The sequence below is a fragment of the Rosa rugosa genome, chromosome 4 (genome assembly GCF_958449725.1).
Source record: "Rosa rugosa chromosome 4, drRosRugo1.1, whole genome shotgun sequence".
Lineage (NCBI taxonomy): Eukaryota > Viridiplantae > Streptophyta > Magnoliopsida > Rosales > Rosaceae > Rosa > Rosa rugosa.
Genome location: NC_084823.1, coordinates 31,274,930 through 31,292,813, shown reverse-complemented (window position 1 = coordinate 31,292,813; position 17,884 = coordinate 31,274,930). Strand labels below are relative to the sequence as shown.

At 38.2% G+C, this 17,884-nt stretch overlaps 2 protein-coding genes across 3 annotated transcripts; both read left to right on the top strand.

Annotated features, from left to right (window-relative positions):
- The first annotated feature begins 1,205 nt into the window (after positions 1–1,205).
- Positions 1,206–3,327, top strand: LOC133707300 (uncharacterized). The gene has a single exon (XM_062132860.1). The coding sequence runs from the start codon at positions 1,243–1,245 to the stop codon at positions 3,325–3,327; it is 2,085 nt and encodes a 694-aa protein (XP_061988844.1). The 5' UTR covers positions 1,206–1,242.
- Positions 3,328–5,739: 2,412 nt separating this feature from the next.
- LOC133745129 (uncharacterized) lies at positions 5,740–9,890 on the top strand. 2 transcript variants are annotated; one of them, XR_009863481.1, is made up of 9 exons: positions 5,740–5,895; positions 6,013–6,081; positions 6,227–6,256; positions 6,710–6,742; positions 7,098–7,168; positions 7,696–7,777; positions 8,458–8,557; positions 9,331–9,423; positions 9,565–9,890. XR_009863481.1 is itself a non-coding variant. In XM_062173121.1 (8 exons), exons 1-8 carry the CDS (start codon positions 5,818–5,820, stop codon positions 9,622–9,624), a joined length of 516 nt encoding a protein of 171 aa, XP_062029105.1. In that variant the 5' UTR covers positions 5,741–5,817; the 3' UTR covers positions 9,625–9,890. The 2 variants fall into 2 exon arrangements, 1 of the variants encoding a protein (XP_062029105.1); XM_062173121.1 differs by lacking the exon at positions 8,458–8,557 and having other exon boundaries at positions 5,741–5,895.
- The last annotated feature ends 7,994 nt before the right edge of the window (positions 9,891–17,884 follow it).

Below are 17,884 nucleotides of genomic sequence, written 5' to 3'. Positions count from 1 at the left end.
ATCTATTACTATCTAACATCTGATTTGGAGAAGAAGGTTGCATATTAAGAATCCGTGCAAGGGGCGGTGTTCTCTATCCGACAACCCTTGCATGAATCGGTTTGTATAAAAGGTCGAACAATTCAATCCTTGTCCATTGTACTCTTGACACAATCACAAGATACATTACTTGATGCACACATTACCAATGCCTACAGTCATTCGAGCAATAAAAACTTTTGCTGAACATGGATGCAGTGCTGCAGTTCTGCCATCTATCTCTTAAGCCGAGTATGGGGAAATTACTTGCATCCACCTCTTCCCGCCAAACTGATTACATTCAGCAGCGCAAGTACGCTTTGTGCTGATCCTCGCTCCTAAATTCAAGGACGGTAAACTCCATTGCTTCTTGTCCAAGAACCAGAACCAGAACCAGAACCTGTTGAAATGGTAATGAGATTTCTATTCAACTCGTCTCATGTACAAAATCATGGCCCTCTTTATAGGGTTGATTATGATAATAAAGGTGAACCTAGACTAATCTATGTCTAAGTACAATCATGGGAGTTAAAAATCTGGGAGTTAAGTACAATCATGGGAGTTATGGGAGTTAAGTACAATCATGGGAATTACAAGTCTGGGAGTTTCATATGACAATAAACCAGAGAGGTAATTAAGGAATTGATTATCAATTATGATTAATTGAGAATCAACCAATAATTACTCTAACAGTGCCACTACTTAGCAAAGATAAATGGTCGGTATCAGCAGCTAGCAAACCCTAACTATATCGAGAGACTGTGTGAAAATTTGAAGAAATCGGCAATGGCTGCTGTGGTATTGTTGGGTTTGTTGTTGATGTACAACCCCAAACCGGCATTGGCCGCCAACCATATTATTGAAGATGGGAGTACATCGACCTTTGATTATGTATTGTATTTTCAAGTCATAATGCAACAAGATTTTTAAAAGAGTCTTAAAAATCGTAGTTGATTACCCATAGACTTTGAATATATAAACAATCTTTATAGTCTCCTAATCGAATACAACCCCATTAGTTGAAAAAGTGAATCCTAGGAGAAAGAGGAATTGAGTTTGTCAACGCCGGCCAAATAAGATTAGTAAACGTTTGTCCTAATTGTTTAATGACTTTGTTTGTTGTACGCAATTGTATGACTATAAATAGAGATGCCGCATTCTTGCAAATCCATTCCAGACAACAGATATATAGATCCATTCACATCAATTGTCTAGTATTGCAAGATGATGGTTGCTATGGACTTCGACTTGAATTTGTTACCATTACCTGAAGAAGAAGATAAGAAGACTTTGCAAGGTCCTGCAGAACAATATTCCACGGCGGCACCAAACCTTGAACAAATGCTATTCGGTGTAGATATAGCACACAGCGAGAACCAAGAGAGACATAAGCGAATGAGACTAGAACAATGCTCAGATGATCACAGATCAGTACTAATGCAGATGCAAACATCGACATCTCAACCGCCTCCTTCATATGATTCGTCTCGAGTTCAACCAAAACATTTTGTCAGGTCTTATGACACATCTAAACTCCCCTCTGGGTGGTTGGATTGCCCATCGTTTGGTCAAGAGATATATTGCATGATACCTTCTAAAGTGCCACTAGGTGAGTCCTACAATCATTATGTTCCTCCTGGTAAAAGATACTCACTCAAGCAAGTCATTCAGAAACAGAGACACCTGAAAAGAAAACTCGGTTTGGTGATCGATTTGACCAACACATTCAAATCTCGTTACTATCCAACCTCGGATTTGGAGAAAGAGGGTATTAGGCATGTCAAAATTCCATGCAAGGGGCGAGATTCTGTACCCGACAACCTTTCCGTGAATAGGTTTGTATACGAGGTCATACGATTCAAACAGATGTACCCTAAGAAGTATATCCTTGTGCATTGTACACATGGACACAATCGAACAGGGTATATGATCATACATTACTTAATGCGCATGCTACCGATGCATACAGTCACTGAAGCAATACAAACATTTGCTAAAGCGCGCCCTCCGGGAATATATAAACCCGACTACATTGATGCTCTATACTCATTCTACCATGAAAGGAAGCCTGCAGAAATTGTTTGGCCGCCTACTCCAGATTGGAAGAGGTCTTCAGGATTTGTTCCAGACGACGACGATGATCATCAAGGTTTAGCAGGTCCTTTGCATGAGGATATGGATACAGATATAATGACAAATGATGATATCTTGGGTGATGAGATACCTCCTGAGCAGCAAGAGGAGATGCGGCTGTTCTGCTGCCAAAGTCTTAATACGCGTTGTAAGAATATAAGCTCGGCATTCCCAGGGTCACACCCAGTTTCTCTTAGCAGAGAAAAGCTACAGCTGTTGAAGCAGAGGTATTATTATGCTACATGGAAAGCTGATGGAACACGATACATGATGTTAATTACTAAGGACGGGTGTTACTTGATTGATAGAAAATTCAATTTTAGGAGAGTTCAAATGAGGTTTCCTTGCAAACACACAAATGGTTTAGCTGAGAATGGTACTAGTACTCACCACTATACGTTACTAGACGGGGAGATGGTGATTGATACTGAGCCAGGTTCACAGAAGAAGAAGAGAAGATACCTAATTTATGACATGATGGCAATCAACAACCGTCCTGTGGTAAAATTGCCTTTTCATGAGCGGTGGAAGATGATTGAGGAAGAAGTAATTCAGCCTCGGAATGAGCAGCGTCGAGTTTACCAAAGTAGGAATAATCCCAACTACAGATATGACTTGGAACCATTCACGGTGAGGAGGAAGGGCTTTTGGTTGCTCTCTACGGTTGAAAAGCTTCTGAAGGACTTCATTCCAAAGCTTTCACATGATGCAGATGGTGTGATCTTTCAGGGTTGGGATGATCCATACGTTCAGGGAGCAGATGAAGGCCTTCTAAAGTGGAAATATCCTGCTATGAACTCTATTGATTTTCTATTTGAGGTAAGTGGTGATGGCCGGCAACAGCTTATTTTTCTGTATGAACAAGGAAAGAAGAAACTAATGGAAGGATATAGGATTACGTTTAGGGATAGTGTGGAATCTTTTTATTCCGGAAAAATAATAGAGTGTTCTTGGGATTCTGAGACAAAAGAATGGGTCTATATGCGGACTAGGACTGATAAATCGGCTCCAAATGACATCAATACCCACGACAAGATAATGCAAAGCATAAAGGACAATATCACAGAGGACGTCTTGCTAAATGAGATATATATGACCATTCGTCTGCCTATATATGTTCATAGAATACAGAAAGATAGCAAAGCAGCAGAGAAGCATGCAAGTTCAGCAAGGTAGAGGTGACAGGTGACAGTGAAGACAAGCAAAAGCTACAATTCCTTATATTGTTGTCAAACTTATTTCATTGTACATTATGATAATAATTATTGAGGCTTGTCGTATGATCTTAAGACTACTCTTCTCGTATACATTTCCTTTTTTTTGTTGTTGTTGTTGTAAAATAATAGACTAATGGCTGTTAAAGTAGAAGGTGATACCCGCATCTTCAGCTGATCTGGAGTCGGTGAGCCTTTAAGTTGCACTAATATGCTAATTCCTGGAATTTGTTAAGTAGACATGAATAAGCTGCAGATAATAACTGAAACCTAAAACATACATCCAAAGTCAGATCACTGTAGTTTCAAAATCAGAAATTGTACTAAAAACACAAAACAATCATTACATGCAAGGATATCCTCACTTTGCACTACTGATATTAAGCTTTGCAACACATATATGCAAGTAGGTATTTGTTGATGTACTGCGCATGCTTTCCGCCAGAACGTGTACGCAGCACTTGTACACAGGCATAAAGGTTTGGAACTCTTCTCTTACCTGGATCTTAAGGGCTGTAAAAGGAAATAATATAAACAATACCAATTAGTAAAACAAAAGAAATAATGAATTGTATATATGCTCAATCAATAGTATTCCAGCATACCAAACAAAAGCTCAAAAAATTCTTTTATCTCCATCTCCTTTCTCAATTAGGGTATAAATTCCCCAAAGTCAGTGGGAATAGAATTAAACCCAGGAGAAAGCCTTTTTCTACATCGTTTCTTTTACTGGATTCTCAGAGTTATAGAGGCTGTGACTCATAGCCCATTGGCCTCAACACATACAAAGTCCTCAATCCAGTATGTCTACTTTCTTCAACACCATATATTGTGGCATCAGTATTGTCACCAAATCTAATTTTGTTTCTCCCAGCAGCAGTTCCATTCCAATAGCAATTCTCAAATCCTCATAATCAACTGGTTCACAAGTAGAAAGTCATTGACTTTTTGTAACAAACCTGAATTAACAGTTCCTAACTGTAAGAACATAATATATCAGATCAAAACAGAAAAGCCACATCACACAATAGACCACACTAGCACAACCACCACAAAATCAAAGCCAGAACAAAAAAAAAAAAACAAACAAAAAACAAAGAAAGTACATGATATCTCCAGAAACATGATTAATGCCACTATAATGAATAACAATCACCTGCAAAAATTCTCTTCAGCCAATAAACTATACCAGTCAGAGTTCAACCACCATACATAAGATTTAAGGTACCGAAGTTTGGGTAGCAAGACATATAGTCCAAACCATAGATACAACATTAATAACTAGCTTTGGAAGAAGGATAAGTTCCCATTTTAACCAGTTGTTTCACAATACAAAAAGACAGATTTTTTTAACCAACAAAGAACCCCTCACAAAGTGCATATACAGCAGTTTAGAATCAAAGCTAAAGTTCCAATTTATAGTGTATAAATAGGAAGCGAATTTTACACACCAATATAAAAAGTCACTCTAAGTAAAAATGTTTGATGTCAGTTACTCAAAAGAAGAAACGAAAATTCAACCTGACTAGTCAAAGGCAGAGCTCACAAGCAAAGCCTTGGTTCTGAACTTCGGATGATCATAATTAGGAGCTTCTATGGAGCTCAAACTTGACAGACAAATCCAAAGGCCATTGGATTTGAGAAAAAGCAAAAAGCAAAGCTGGACTGCCTTAAATTTGACATGAGATTTAGGGTTTGTGCTAGTTAGAATCCGTTAAATGTGTGTAATCGGTCCCATCTAACTGCAATATCTGAATTCATTCTACCAAATGAAGTGCTAGCTTGTTATATAGATTCCTATCTTCCCATTAGTAAACACTTCCTTTAGAGCTACAGAATTCAAAACAGAAAACTACAACAACAATGGGGGTTAAGTTCATCTGATAAGTAAAATTTCATGAAACTTAAAAGAAACACAAAACTTAAAATCACTTCAACAATCAAGGAATGAAGTCCCCCACTTTTCTTGATTTAAATTGAGACCCATATATAGAACATGGCTAACTCCATCACTAAGCCTAATGAAAGCAAAGACTTGGCCAACCCCAGGGTTCTTGGAAATGTAGTTGGACTATACTTTTACAACTAACGGTCGTCTCTTTCCATCTCATATACACTAGGCACGGCACAACTTAGAAGAGAGTACACAGTTCAAATACACAAAAGTAAAGAGGCATAAAATTCATGAATGATCAGAGCAAACAAGACCATAGAATAAGACACTCTTGAAAGCCAGATAGTGTTCTAACCTATATAGTGGGGTATTCTTTAAAAAAAAAAAAAAAAAAAAAAAAAAAAAGTGGGGAGGGGGGCCATGACATGATGTAAATTGAAACTCTGAATAAGGGTACTTTGGGCATATCGAAAACTTGACTGAACATTTTAAACCCGACCGCTAAGTGTGTGCCTTATTCTCTGTTATTGTGATTCAAAAATCAGAAGAATCGGCGCGATGGGGACGAGGCAAAGGGACTTGAACAAGTCCTTCAACCTCGCCATACGTTCTCTGCTCGCTCCCTGCTCTTTTCAGGTCCCCTTCTGAAATACCCATTTCATTCTTTTCTAGATTTTTTCAGTTTTATTCGCTAATTTCCTATAGATTCCATGAACTGACTTTGAAATTTTTTTTTTTTTTTGAAAACGAAAGGAATTCTGTGAAGCGCTGCCGAGTTTCACAGCTGCTGAGCATGAACGTCTTCACAGGCTCTTTACTCAGGTACACTTGATATATTATATTATATATATATATATGATGTTGTTCAACTACCAACCTAGGCATTTCGTTTATTTCTCTTTTTTTTTTTAACAAGGGAAACTTGAACTAATGCTGCAAGTGGATTGTGTGGTATGCTTATTTTCAGGTCATGAGTTCTTTGCATGGGAATGTAGAGGTACTACTTTTCGATCCAATTACCGTTTTTCTTTTGATTTCTTAAGAATGTTTTCTTAGAACAACTAATGATGTGGTAGCAGCGAAATGCATTTGGGGGGTTTTTATCAAGACCAATTTTATTTGTTAGATAGCATAGTTTGATGATTTCCTTACTAATTGTTACATTTCTAGCAAATTGTTTTACTTTGTTGACAACTGTTAACAGAATGGAAAATTTGAGACCATTGACCTTTCTGAAACACACCTTTTATTCTCGGTTTTATTGTACCATCATTCTACTTCATGGATCTTACTGTCTGGAGATTTGATTCTTTCGTGGGTTGCAATCTCAATCACACTGTTAATGACAGATTGACAGATGATACTTTCCAATGTAACTTTTTCACTATGATGCACTTTCTATAACACTGTAACCTGAATTTCTGAACAATTTGTCTTTGTAATTTTACAGGACGAGTTTCAGCATATATGTCTCGAAACACAGGTATGCACCTAATTATTCCTTGGTGATAATAATGCTAATTTATATCATTGCACTACTTATGTTTGAATAAAATAAATAAATAAATAAAAACTAACTTATGTAGGTTTTCCTGTGTTTTTTGGAACATCTGAAAAATAATAGTTTCAAAATGTTTGTATTCTAGTTGAAATAAGATCTAGAGGATGATTTGTATATGGTACCAATTGAACTACTACAAAAATTACTGATGCAGTGATCTTTCTTTTTAACTTAACTATTAGTTAAGTTCATCTTGGTTCTAATTTAGCAATATACATAACAGAGTTCTAAAAGTTATATTTGCATCCTGTGATATCAAGCCTCTTTCTGCTTGCAGGTTGGAACTGCAATGGATACTGTAGAGCAACTGGTGGAAGAACAAAGTCTGGATCCTTTGTTTTCAAATAAGTAGGTATCTCTTATATCTTGAACTATACATACCCCGATGCTTACCGAATATCTTCTTTCCCATGAAGAATAAAAAAAAATATAGAAGGAAAGTAAATAAGTGTGGGTTGCCGGACAAAATTTCCAAAAGTTGTGTATGCCCAGTGTTTACATTCATTTTCTTTCTATTGATAAGTCCTGTATATAATGTATGACATCATGTTCAATAGAAGGGATCTTAGTAAAAAATACACAAGCTGATGCAAACAGATGAACAAGAAGGGAAGAGACCAATCTACTCAACAAATTGGTTATTAAATTTTTTTAAATGTTTGGTTTCAACGCCTAGTGGACATTTTGTTTGGTAGTTGCTGAAGTTTTATGATTAAGCCCTCTGTGTTTACTCTTTCATGTTTGAAGCCATATAGGTTCTTTACATCTCTCTCTCTCTCTCTCTCCCCCCCCCCCCCCCCCCCCCCCCCCCCCAATTTCTCCTGTGCCTAGTATCCTATACTTCATAGTTTAAACATGTAGCGACTCATATGCAGGACTAATGTAATGGATGTTGCTCACGATCTGTCAAGAACAACAAAGAAGGAGATCCAGTACTTGACAGAGATGCTTGAAAAGGTACACAACTACACATATACAAAATTAAACTTCATTTTAAACTTCTTAAGAGATAGCAGAGACAGCATTGTCTACTTCTCCGGGTATTTTCCAACATTTACTGACATGATATAGTATGTGTATTTAATATTTGATTATTAAAAAGATGCACTTGGTCGACCATGTTTTAAGCATTTCATCATCAATTTCTCCTTACAGGATGGTTAGGTAGAAATTGAACACATTTTTAAGTATTCAAGGTTCCTAGGTACTAAGTTCTTATCTTTTTTGTCCATTGAATGGGTCAGTTTTTGGTTGGAGGTGATATATGTATTTATTCTTTGATTGCTAAAAGGAGACATATCTTCAACCATGTTTAAGCAATTCATCATCAATTTCTCCCTACAAGGTTATGTAGATGTTTGTAATTGTGTTATCGTGTTGAAGGTTCATGGATCCTAGGGTCTAAGTTTTTTTTTTCTTTGGTCTATTGAGACCCATTGGGCTTCTTGTGGTCATTTTGTGGTAGTATATGTATTTCAAGCACTTCTTTGATTACAAAAAAGAGGCACTTCGTCGACCGTGGCTTTTAGCATTTCATCATCAATTTCTTCATATCAGGATGTGTTTGTCGATGTTTAAAATTGTGATATAGTATTCAAGCTTCCTAGGTTCTAACTCTTTCTTGTGGTCAAATGGAGGTCCATTGTTGCACAGGAAAGGAGCTCTCCCCCATTGTTCAATATTGGGGATTAAATCTTATTTCTTGGGATGAGAACACGAACTTTACCAAGCTAGCTGGTAAACGTATACGACTCCTTCAGGGCTTTCACCCCTTCACTAGTCGATGAAACTATATGCAATAGGATGTGAGGATATTGAAAATAATTAATGCTGGGCAGTATTTGTGTGCACCATGGAAAAGTGAGGGGGGGGGGTTTCTGAAATCAAAAGAAAGTGAATGTACAACTTCTTGAGATTGGAAGAATTTTTGTTAGATTAATTCCTTGCTGGGGATTTAAAGGATCTTTCGTTAGTTCTACTATTTTAGATTGGAAGACTGCTGTCAGGTGATGGTTATTGACTTATTGTCATTTATTTGTAAGGGACAATAAGTTATAAGGTCTTGGTTTGTTGTATTGGTTTGCACATGTTGCATCTGTTCTTGAGGTTTCAATAGTTATGTGTTTTTAGTGTAGAGGCTAGATTGTTTGCGTGAGGCCATACATATGATCAGATAATTTTTTCTATTGGCCAATTAGATTAAAGACACTGTCATGTTGAGACCATGTTGAGACTTGTGATTATATATCCTCTTGACTTCTCTCTATTGTTATAGTTAGGTGTGACACTTATTGTATGATCAATGGCTTGTAACATCTGTAAAACATAGTAGCTGTCACCAGGGTAAAGTGGGAACTCTACATGTCAAAACTCTCTCTTGCACAATTTCTGTGTTGATGTCAGTCATCTTAAAAAGTTTCTTCTTTCAATTTATACGAAGGAATGACTACATAGTATCAAAGTTTTCAGGAACTACTTTTCTTCCTTTATTTTTTATTTTTTTTATTCAGGCGGAGGCACAGAATCACCTTAAGCGGGATCGTATTGAACTGTTAAAGAAAGGAAGACCAGATATGTCGGACATGGCAAATGCTGTTGAGAAGGTGCACCTTTTGTTTCTCTATCTTGTCTTTTTTTTTTTTTTTTTTTTTTTGTCATTGTGAATTCTCATTCTCCCGATAACATTCTTGGAAGATATTTTGGCAACATCTTAGAGCTGTTTCAACTATGAAAATATTTTGCAGTTGAAAAGTGGGATTTCAAGTTATGGAATGTATAACAGCAATGGGGTCCATGATTCATGACTGCAGTCAGCATATTGAGGAAACTGGTCTTGTGGATAAGCCTATGTGCTTTTGATTTCAAACATTAGATCTTTGTTTGGCATGTACTTCCATATAATCAGAATGCTCAAGTTCTAATTGTAATATAGGGTTGTAATATAGGTCTAAATGCAGATCTAGGATCTTATCTTTAAGGTTTTTGTTTCTTTTTTGATTTTGGTTAACATCTGTAAGGTTTTTGTATTCTTTGTGCAAGATGTGTTGCTAAGTATGTCTTATTGTTCTTATGTTATAATTGTTGAACAACTACTTTCATGTTGGGTAAAAGGTTTCCACTGATTGATGAACCAGTCTTTCGATATAGAGACTAGAAAGTATGAAGAGAAGTTTTCTATGGGAAGGAAGAGAGGATGGGAAGAAAGATCACTTGATTAGTTGGGATGTGATGGTCTAGTGTCTTTGCTTGGGAAGTGATTGTGGAGATATCTCTTGGAAGAGCATTCTTTGGGGCATATGTAAGTATTGAAGTGAAGATTTGTTAAGGGGTCATCGTGAAGATTTGTTATAGGGAATCATATCGTAAAGATGTTTCTCAAGGTTTTTCTTCCTTTTTGCATCAAGGTCGTGGTGGGCATTTGGGAGAATGTGAGATTTTGGGAGGGTAACTGGTTGAAGATTGATGCACTGCAAGTTTTGATTGCCAGGTTATTTATAAAGTAACCGTAATGAGAAAATTGCGAGTTTTGCTTCAATGATTAGAGCTGGACGACTTTCGCTTTGATGTCACTAAAGTTGGAACCTCCAACCGATGCACTCGACACTTGCAGATTTGAACTTGAAACTCTAGTATTAGGGTTAGGGTTTGTAACTGAGATTGGTGCTTCAGTAGTGGTGCCATCAGTCTCCTTCGGGCATGGAGGACTCAAACAACCCAATTTTGGATGCTCAAGGAGACCACACACTGTACAAAAACCTTCGAAACTTCCCATACTTACAAGCAGAGAAGGGTGGAAACACACAGCGAGAACTCAAATTCAAAGCATTGTGATTTTATGACTCAAGCGAACCCTCACCTGCGCACCCCACCAAATGCTGGCCTTATCCAGTTGAATAACTGCACCAATCGTTGACCCCACCATCAGGGGGCTTCTCCATGACCACCACTAGAGGAAGATGAAACACCAGTGGCGGAGGCAGGAATATATATATTAGGGGGCAAAAAATTATCTTTCCTTTTTTGCCTCTCCTCTACCCATGAACTCAGAGAGATCTCTCTCTCATGGTCTTTATTCCGTTCTATCCATTCTTCTTCAATTTAGAATCCACATCAATCTTTCTTTCCCAAACATCTAATTCTTAGTCTCTTCGAGCTTTGATTTGGATAAAATCCATCTATATCTTCAATTTGTAAACTTAATCTTAACAAGAATAAAATCTCAGAAAAAAAAAAAGTGTGTTATCATCAGAATCTCCATTACACCACTCCAAAACCAATTTCATAAATTAAATCTCAAAATTTTGGTCCTTATTCACATCCAGCCGACAATATCTTGATCTCATTAAAAATGAGCAGATCGGACAACATCACCTCTCACAGCCGATATCAACAACGGGGTCTCCGTCCATCCTCTGCACTCTGTTTCTCTTCCTATAAATTTTCTTTAGAAAAGAATGCAAAATTAAGAGTATACTCTAGATGAGAAGGAAAAAAGATTATGAGAAAACAACCTCTGACGAAGTATGGAAAAGTTATGGAACTGAAATGATCATACGAGGCAAAAATAGAAAGAAAATGTATTGAAAACAGTACATTTAGTCTTATTTAATTTAATGTTAGGAAAAGAGGCCCAGTTGGAGGAGTTTGACTCACACAGAGCAAGTCTAGCATGCCCATACTATTAATATATGCCTAATCTATAGCCATGGGGGCCAAAAGAAGCTAAGTTAATCTACTGCTATAGGGGCAAAAAGAAGTTCAGTTAACAAAATTCATGATTTTACTAGGGACAGTTGTCACACCCCGAATTTTGAATAAAGAAAATTCAAATCCGAAACGCGAGAACAAATACAAGAAAACACATATAGAAAATTTTTCATTTAAACTAAGCAACAAACAAACTGAACTCACAATGTCAATACCGACTCGTTATTTAGAGTCACATATTACATTACAGATAGTTTACAAATCAAACTGAATGACAATTCAATAAGTAAACACACCCACCACAACTCACTACCCAGCGGAAGACTTAAAACTAAGAGCACCCTTCCACGTCCACACCATCGAACGTACACCTCAGCTTTGATAATGATCACTCGATAATCAAACCTGCACAAAAACCCCTACACCATAGAATAGTGCACCGGGAATGAACAAAACAAACTCGGTAAGCTTTTCAGCCTGTATGAGTAAACTCAATTAAAGTGACTCACGTCACTCATGCTTATAATTTCTCAGCTCGTGAGATAATTAAAACAACAATATTTAATTCCACAAAACACAACCAAACATCAAGTTCATATTATATCATATCATCACAACGACAAATCACACTCACTTCCCTTCAACATAAAGCATTTGTTAAAATGATGACCTCACAACTCATTTCCCAATCACTACATATCACAACCCACAACTGTACCCACAATAAGAATTAAGCAAAATCAGTAATCCCTGCATAGAAATTTAGTTCAGGAGATCACATTAAAACAAACAAAAGAAATCATATAAATCCCTGCATAGAGTTTAGTTCAGGAATTTACATTAAAACAAACAATACAAAAAGTGGTAATCCCTGCATATAACTTAGTTCAAGAGATTACATTAAAACAAACAATTCAAAAGACAGTAATCCCTGCATATAACTTAGTTCAGGAGATTACATAAAAACAAACAATTCAAAAGGTAGTAATCCCAGCATATAACTTAGTTCTGGAGATTACATTTAAAGAAAACAATAGAATTCATAGAAATCCCAATCTCACGTAAACACAAACGAAAAACCCAAAAAACCTTCTTTGAACTACGACAGACTCGAGCTCAACTGAATCGTAACCTGTCACCTCTGCTGAGGTTCAACCTTACGACCAAATTTCAGACCCTTCGGTCCTCAGAATAGAAATCCAGGTTACCACTGTAACCTTCAAACTTCAGACCTTTCGGTCCTCAGAATAAAACCTTTTTAAGGAAATCCCACACGACTCACAATGTCACATCACATTTTCAATTCACTCTTTCAACAATATAACCATCAAACATATACATATCACAACGCCACTCCATCCATATATATATTCCACGTAAAAATATATATACGTAGTCATTCACGTAGGAATGACCACTAATACCAACTATAGTTTTATAAATTAACTACTCGAAAATCATTTTATATCAAAACATTGTTTTAACTTACCCATGAACCGTTGTCGATCAAGTTCATATATTTTAAAACAAATAATTTATTTTGATAAATGATTTTGCATGCTAACAATAAAATATACTAAAATAAAACATAACTAATTTATCAACCGAAACACCGTGAGATTTACTCACCTCCAAATCCTGCTGCGTCTTCTCTAACAGCCAAGATACGATTCACAATCGTCCGCCAACTCAAACCATCAATCACCTAACCAAATACGATAATTAACTTAGCGCACAATTCACAAAACACAATTATACGACGATCCAACAGTCGGATCCACATCCGAGACAATCCAACGTCTTCGGAACAATTCTACGATCAACAAATCAAAACTACAAGTCGATCGGATGGCCAAATCCTCATGGATCGAAAACCGAAACTAATTGAAAACCCTAAAACCCTAACATGCATCAACTTTCTCCAAAATAACCTTATAATATATCAAAACGACCGTATCGATACGTAGATGCATAAACTGAAAACAGAACACAAAAATATGGTCTGACGCGCTGCCACGTGCCGCCACAAGCGACGGGTCAGCAGGTGGTCAACGGCAGTGGTCAACGCCGAGTCAACCACCTCCGATGCAAAAGTCGTCAACTACAAACATGTTCAAAATGAAGAGATGAGCCACCTTCATACCTGGAGCTAAGTGAGATTCGATCTAGATAGTCCTAGATCAAGCCTGGAAGTTGGATCAATCTCGGTCGTCCGATCACGTTTCCAGATTCAACCAGAGCCGTCAAAATCTTCAAACCTTGATCTACCACACTACACTCAAAATCGTGATGCAAGGCTTATATGGGGATGATCAGGAGGAAGAGACGATCCAAAAAATGGAATGGATCGGCCAAAGGGATACCAGAATCGGTGAAATCCGGCCGGATCCATTTTAGGGTCTGTGGCTGCTGCCGTGATCGAGCACCAAGGGGACGAGGAGGAGGAGGAGGCGAAGCCGTCTGCAGTGGTCTTGTCGTCGGCGGACGTTGGACGGAAGAGATCGAACCGGGTCGGTACACCGGGTTCGGGTCGGGTCGCGCGGGTAGGGAGGAGAGAGAACAGAGTGAATTTGGGGAGGAAAATGGGATTTTCGGAGCTTTTGGGATTTATGAAAAAATCCGGAATTTTCTTATATTTATAGAAATTTCCCCAAATTTCAATCGCTCATAACTTTCTCATACGAACTCTGATTTCCACGTTCCACATGTCCACGAACTTGTATCGACGCACTCTACAACTTTCGTGAAGAGAGTTTTGGGAGAAACCCAACGTATAAAAGTCAACCCTTGCCACGCCCCCTAAAACCATATTCTTCGAATAAATATTCATCCGAAACACTTCCGCTCCATCCTTGAACCACGAACTCGTACAAACAAACACTTTATTAATTCCCGGAAACTATTAGAAATTAATAACGAATTTCCGGGGTCTTACAGCAGTGGCCCCCACTCGTCCTTCATTGGCTCCGCCACTGGAAACACCTCGACCCTAGCAGGAGAGATGGAATAGGGAGCTTGACGCATCTAAAAGTAAGTTAACTCGTTGGGTCACTGAGTCAGTATCACTAGGTTAGAACATTGTTCATTGCTTTTTGATGTTTGTTGTCACCTGTTTGAAATGTTTATTCAATATTCTATTATTATATATTTTTTTGAAATAAAGGTTCATTGCATTAGATAACCAGTCAAAAAATCAGATTCTACATACACTTAAAGACAGAAAAAAAAATTGCGAGGTAACAACCAAGCTCCTACCTAAGAACTGCAAACTCATTACAAGTCAATTTGAATTCGCTTTTAAAGTGAACACATAAACAAAGAACATCTCCGTGTCTTCTGAGGAAAAATTCTTCTATCCAAACAGACAATTGTGGTACGAAAAGAAAGCTACTTCCCAGTAAACAAATAGGAGTCAATTCCTCATCTATAAGCCGCTTTCTCCAGTCCAACTCGAAATAATTACCAATTTCATAGAACCATCATCTGAATTACGACTGGCACTTTAAAGACCATAAGGCCCAACATCGCCCCAAGGAGATCAAAACCTCGGACCAGGCTAGCGTCAAGCACTAAGTAATAGATGAAGGCGTCAATGCACCCTCCACCCTAGCCCAATTTAGAAAGGAATTAGACCTTCTCAAATGGACCTATAGAAGATTGAACCCATAAGCCCTAGGCCCAAACCCAGGCAAAATGGCTGGCAGGTGCACTTGCTCGTCCCTTCTGCCAACCTGCAACCACCGTTGTCATCGTCTCCAGCGGCCGACCCCTCCGAACAAACATTAACCTTTCTATCATCAACGCTGCAGCCCGAGACCAGCCCGACCCGCCAATACAAGCACCTAGTGGTAAAACTCTTGCAGCCGAGAACCAGAAATCCGAACCCACCACTGATAAACTCTGATCAAACCACCGTTGTCGACATGAAATCAGAGCTCGACCTACCTCAGTCTCTCTATATGAACCAGGAAGACACCCAGAGACGCACCGTCCCTGAAGTCTCCACTTCAACCCAAATGATGAGCCCGAACCAGTTCGCACCCCTGTTTCACACAAAGACCACATCCGCTGCAAGTCCAAAGAACACTGCCTTGATTTGCTTCCAACGATGAGATGCCTCCTCTGCTAGAGCCGACGGAAAGGATAGGGCAGTCGCCGCCGCTCTCTCAAAAATATTGTATATTTATTATTTTATATTTAATATTCTATTATTTTGCTTATTGTAAATGAGAAATATATGATGCTAACAAATAATAATAATGAACATCTTACAAAACCTACTAATAAAATAATTAAATATTTTAGGTGAAGGAAAAAAATGCACCGATTTTTTTTTTTTTAATTATGAGTCACCGACACTTTTATTGTTCACACAACTACTGACAATTTATTTAGATAATTAACTTGAAATCTTCTCAATCAAGAATAATTAACCAAAAATATTTTCAATCAGAAATAATTTAAGACATAATACAAAGTCATATATTTGTACTACAACGTGTAATGACTCATGCATGCATAAGGAATTATAAATGTGGCCATTATACTAGTCCTCATACTATACATTATGTTTAGGACTAAATTCAGTTTGCCCCCTCCAACTTTGGAGCAAACATCAGTTTGGTCCCTGATCTTTTTTTTTTAATCATGATGGTCCTTACACATTCATTTTCCATCACGCGAGTCCAAAATTCAAATTTGGCTCGAAAAGTGACGTCAGGTGCTGACTTGGCACCGACATTAGGGCCAACTTTTCAGACTTTGACCACCTAAGAAGGGCAATTTCATCTTTTCGTCTTTCCTTCTTCATCATTCTCGTCTTTTCTTCTTCATCTTCTCTTCTTTACTCTATTACCCAGCAACAAAGCAGCAACCACTGAATAAACAGTGTGCCTCCACCTTACTCCGACCAACATCATCAGGTGTGGTTCTATCATTCTTTCTCTTTTCACCCTTTGAATTCCTGTTAACACATAGAAACTGTTGATTGGATCCCACACTTTAGAAAACTAAAGATCGATCTGATCCTGATCTCCATACCCCTCTCATGCCCATCCAACCAAGGCGAAAACGGAGAAAGAACTGAAGCAAATCGATACCACAGCAAGCGTCTTGTGTCATCCGGTGGTCCCTTGACCTCGAATATGTTTTAGTCTTTCTTCAGTCCCATGCTCTGATTGTAAGCCACCGCAACACATATGTCGTCCTTTCTTCAATTCTAATCTTTGTACTTCTACTTACTAGAGCCGTGTTTGCATAATCGAGGAGCTGGGCGTTTTCGGAGTTTGTAATTTGGGGGAGAAATAACAAAATGGGTTCGATTATTTAGGGAGACTTGAAGGGAGTTGGGGTTGTGTGGGATTTTGAAGGAGGTGAAGATGTGGGTGTAGGAGAGGAGGGTAGAGAGAGAGACGGTGGGACTCAGTACGATGAGCCGGAGATGAAGGGGAGCCAATTGAGTGCGGTGGGGATTCAGTGGATGGCGTCCTCGAGCTTGCGCAGAAGAGGATCAACGATAGAAGGTTGAGAGTGATGGTGGTTGGCCAAGGATCCAGAAGGCGGCGATGAGGCTCTACTCAGAGAAAACTGGGTTAGAAAATATCCATTTCCTCCAGGCGATGCATTTTAGCTCTATATCAATGGCAGCAGGTACTACGAATTGGGAATCATGGGGACGAACGAGAAATTTGCTCAGTCGTCTAACGCTGAGTCGGTGGCGGAGGATGAGGAGAAGCTACTGTGAGAGGCGATCCGGGGTAAGAGAGAAGATGGAGATGAATGGGTCAAAACAGAAAACGATGAGGAAGAAGATGAATTTTTTTACTGGAAGGATGAACAAGAGGAAGAAGATGAAGAATTGTGCAGAGGAAGAAGAAGAAGAATATTCAAGGGGCAGTTTGGACATTTCGTTCAAATTGAGGGTCAAAGTCTGAAAAATGGGCCCTAATGTCGGTGCCAAATCAGCACCTGACGTCACTTTTCGAGCCAAATTTGAATTTTGGAATCGCGTGATGGAAAATGAAAGTGCAAGGACCATCATGATTAAAAAAAAAAAATCAGGGACCAAACTGATGTTTGCCCCAAAGTTGGAGGGGGAAAACTGAATTTAGTCCTTATGTTTAACTAATTAACGGCCTAAATAAAACGTCATTTTGAGGGAAAATGTTCATTTACTCAAATTTGAGTTACTTTAATCCCATTTACTCTAACATCTTATAAGATTGGCAACTTACCCAACAAATTAAATATTTTTTCCCCTAATACCCAATTAAGTTTTGTTTATTGTTTTTTGTTTATGTTTGGGACAATTTTGCCCTCTCTCCCTTAGAGAGAGAGAGTGGAAGAGAGAAAAGTCAT

Excerpts from the sequence above, each read along its gene's own strand:
- LOC133745129 (XM_062173121.1), top strand. The coding sequence starts at position 5,818 with ATGGGGACGAGGCAAAGGGACTTGAACAAGTCCTTCAACCTCGCCATA. Across the intron at positions 6,743-7,097 it reads ATATATGTCTCGAAACACAG|GTTGGAACTGCAATGGATAC; the intron begins GTATGCACCTAA and ends TTCTGCTTGCAG. Across the intron at positions 9,424-9,564 it reads TGGCAAATGCTGTTGAGAAG|TTGAAAAGTGGGATTTCAAG; the intron begins GTGCACCTTTTG and ends AATATTTTGCAG.
- LOC133707300 (XM_062132860.1), top strand. The coding sequence starts at position 1,243 with ATGATGGTTGCTATGGACTTCGACTTGAATTTGTTACCATTACCTGAA.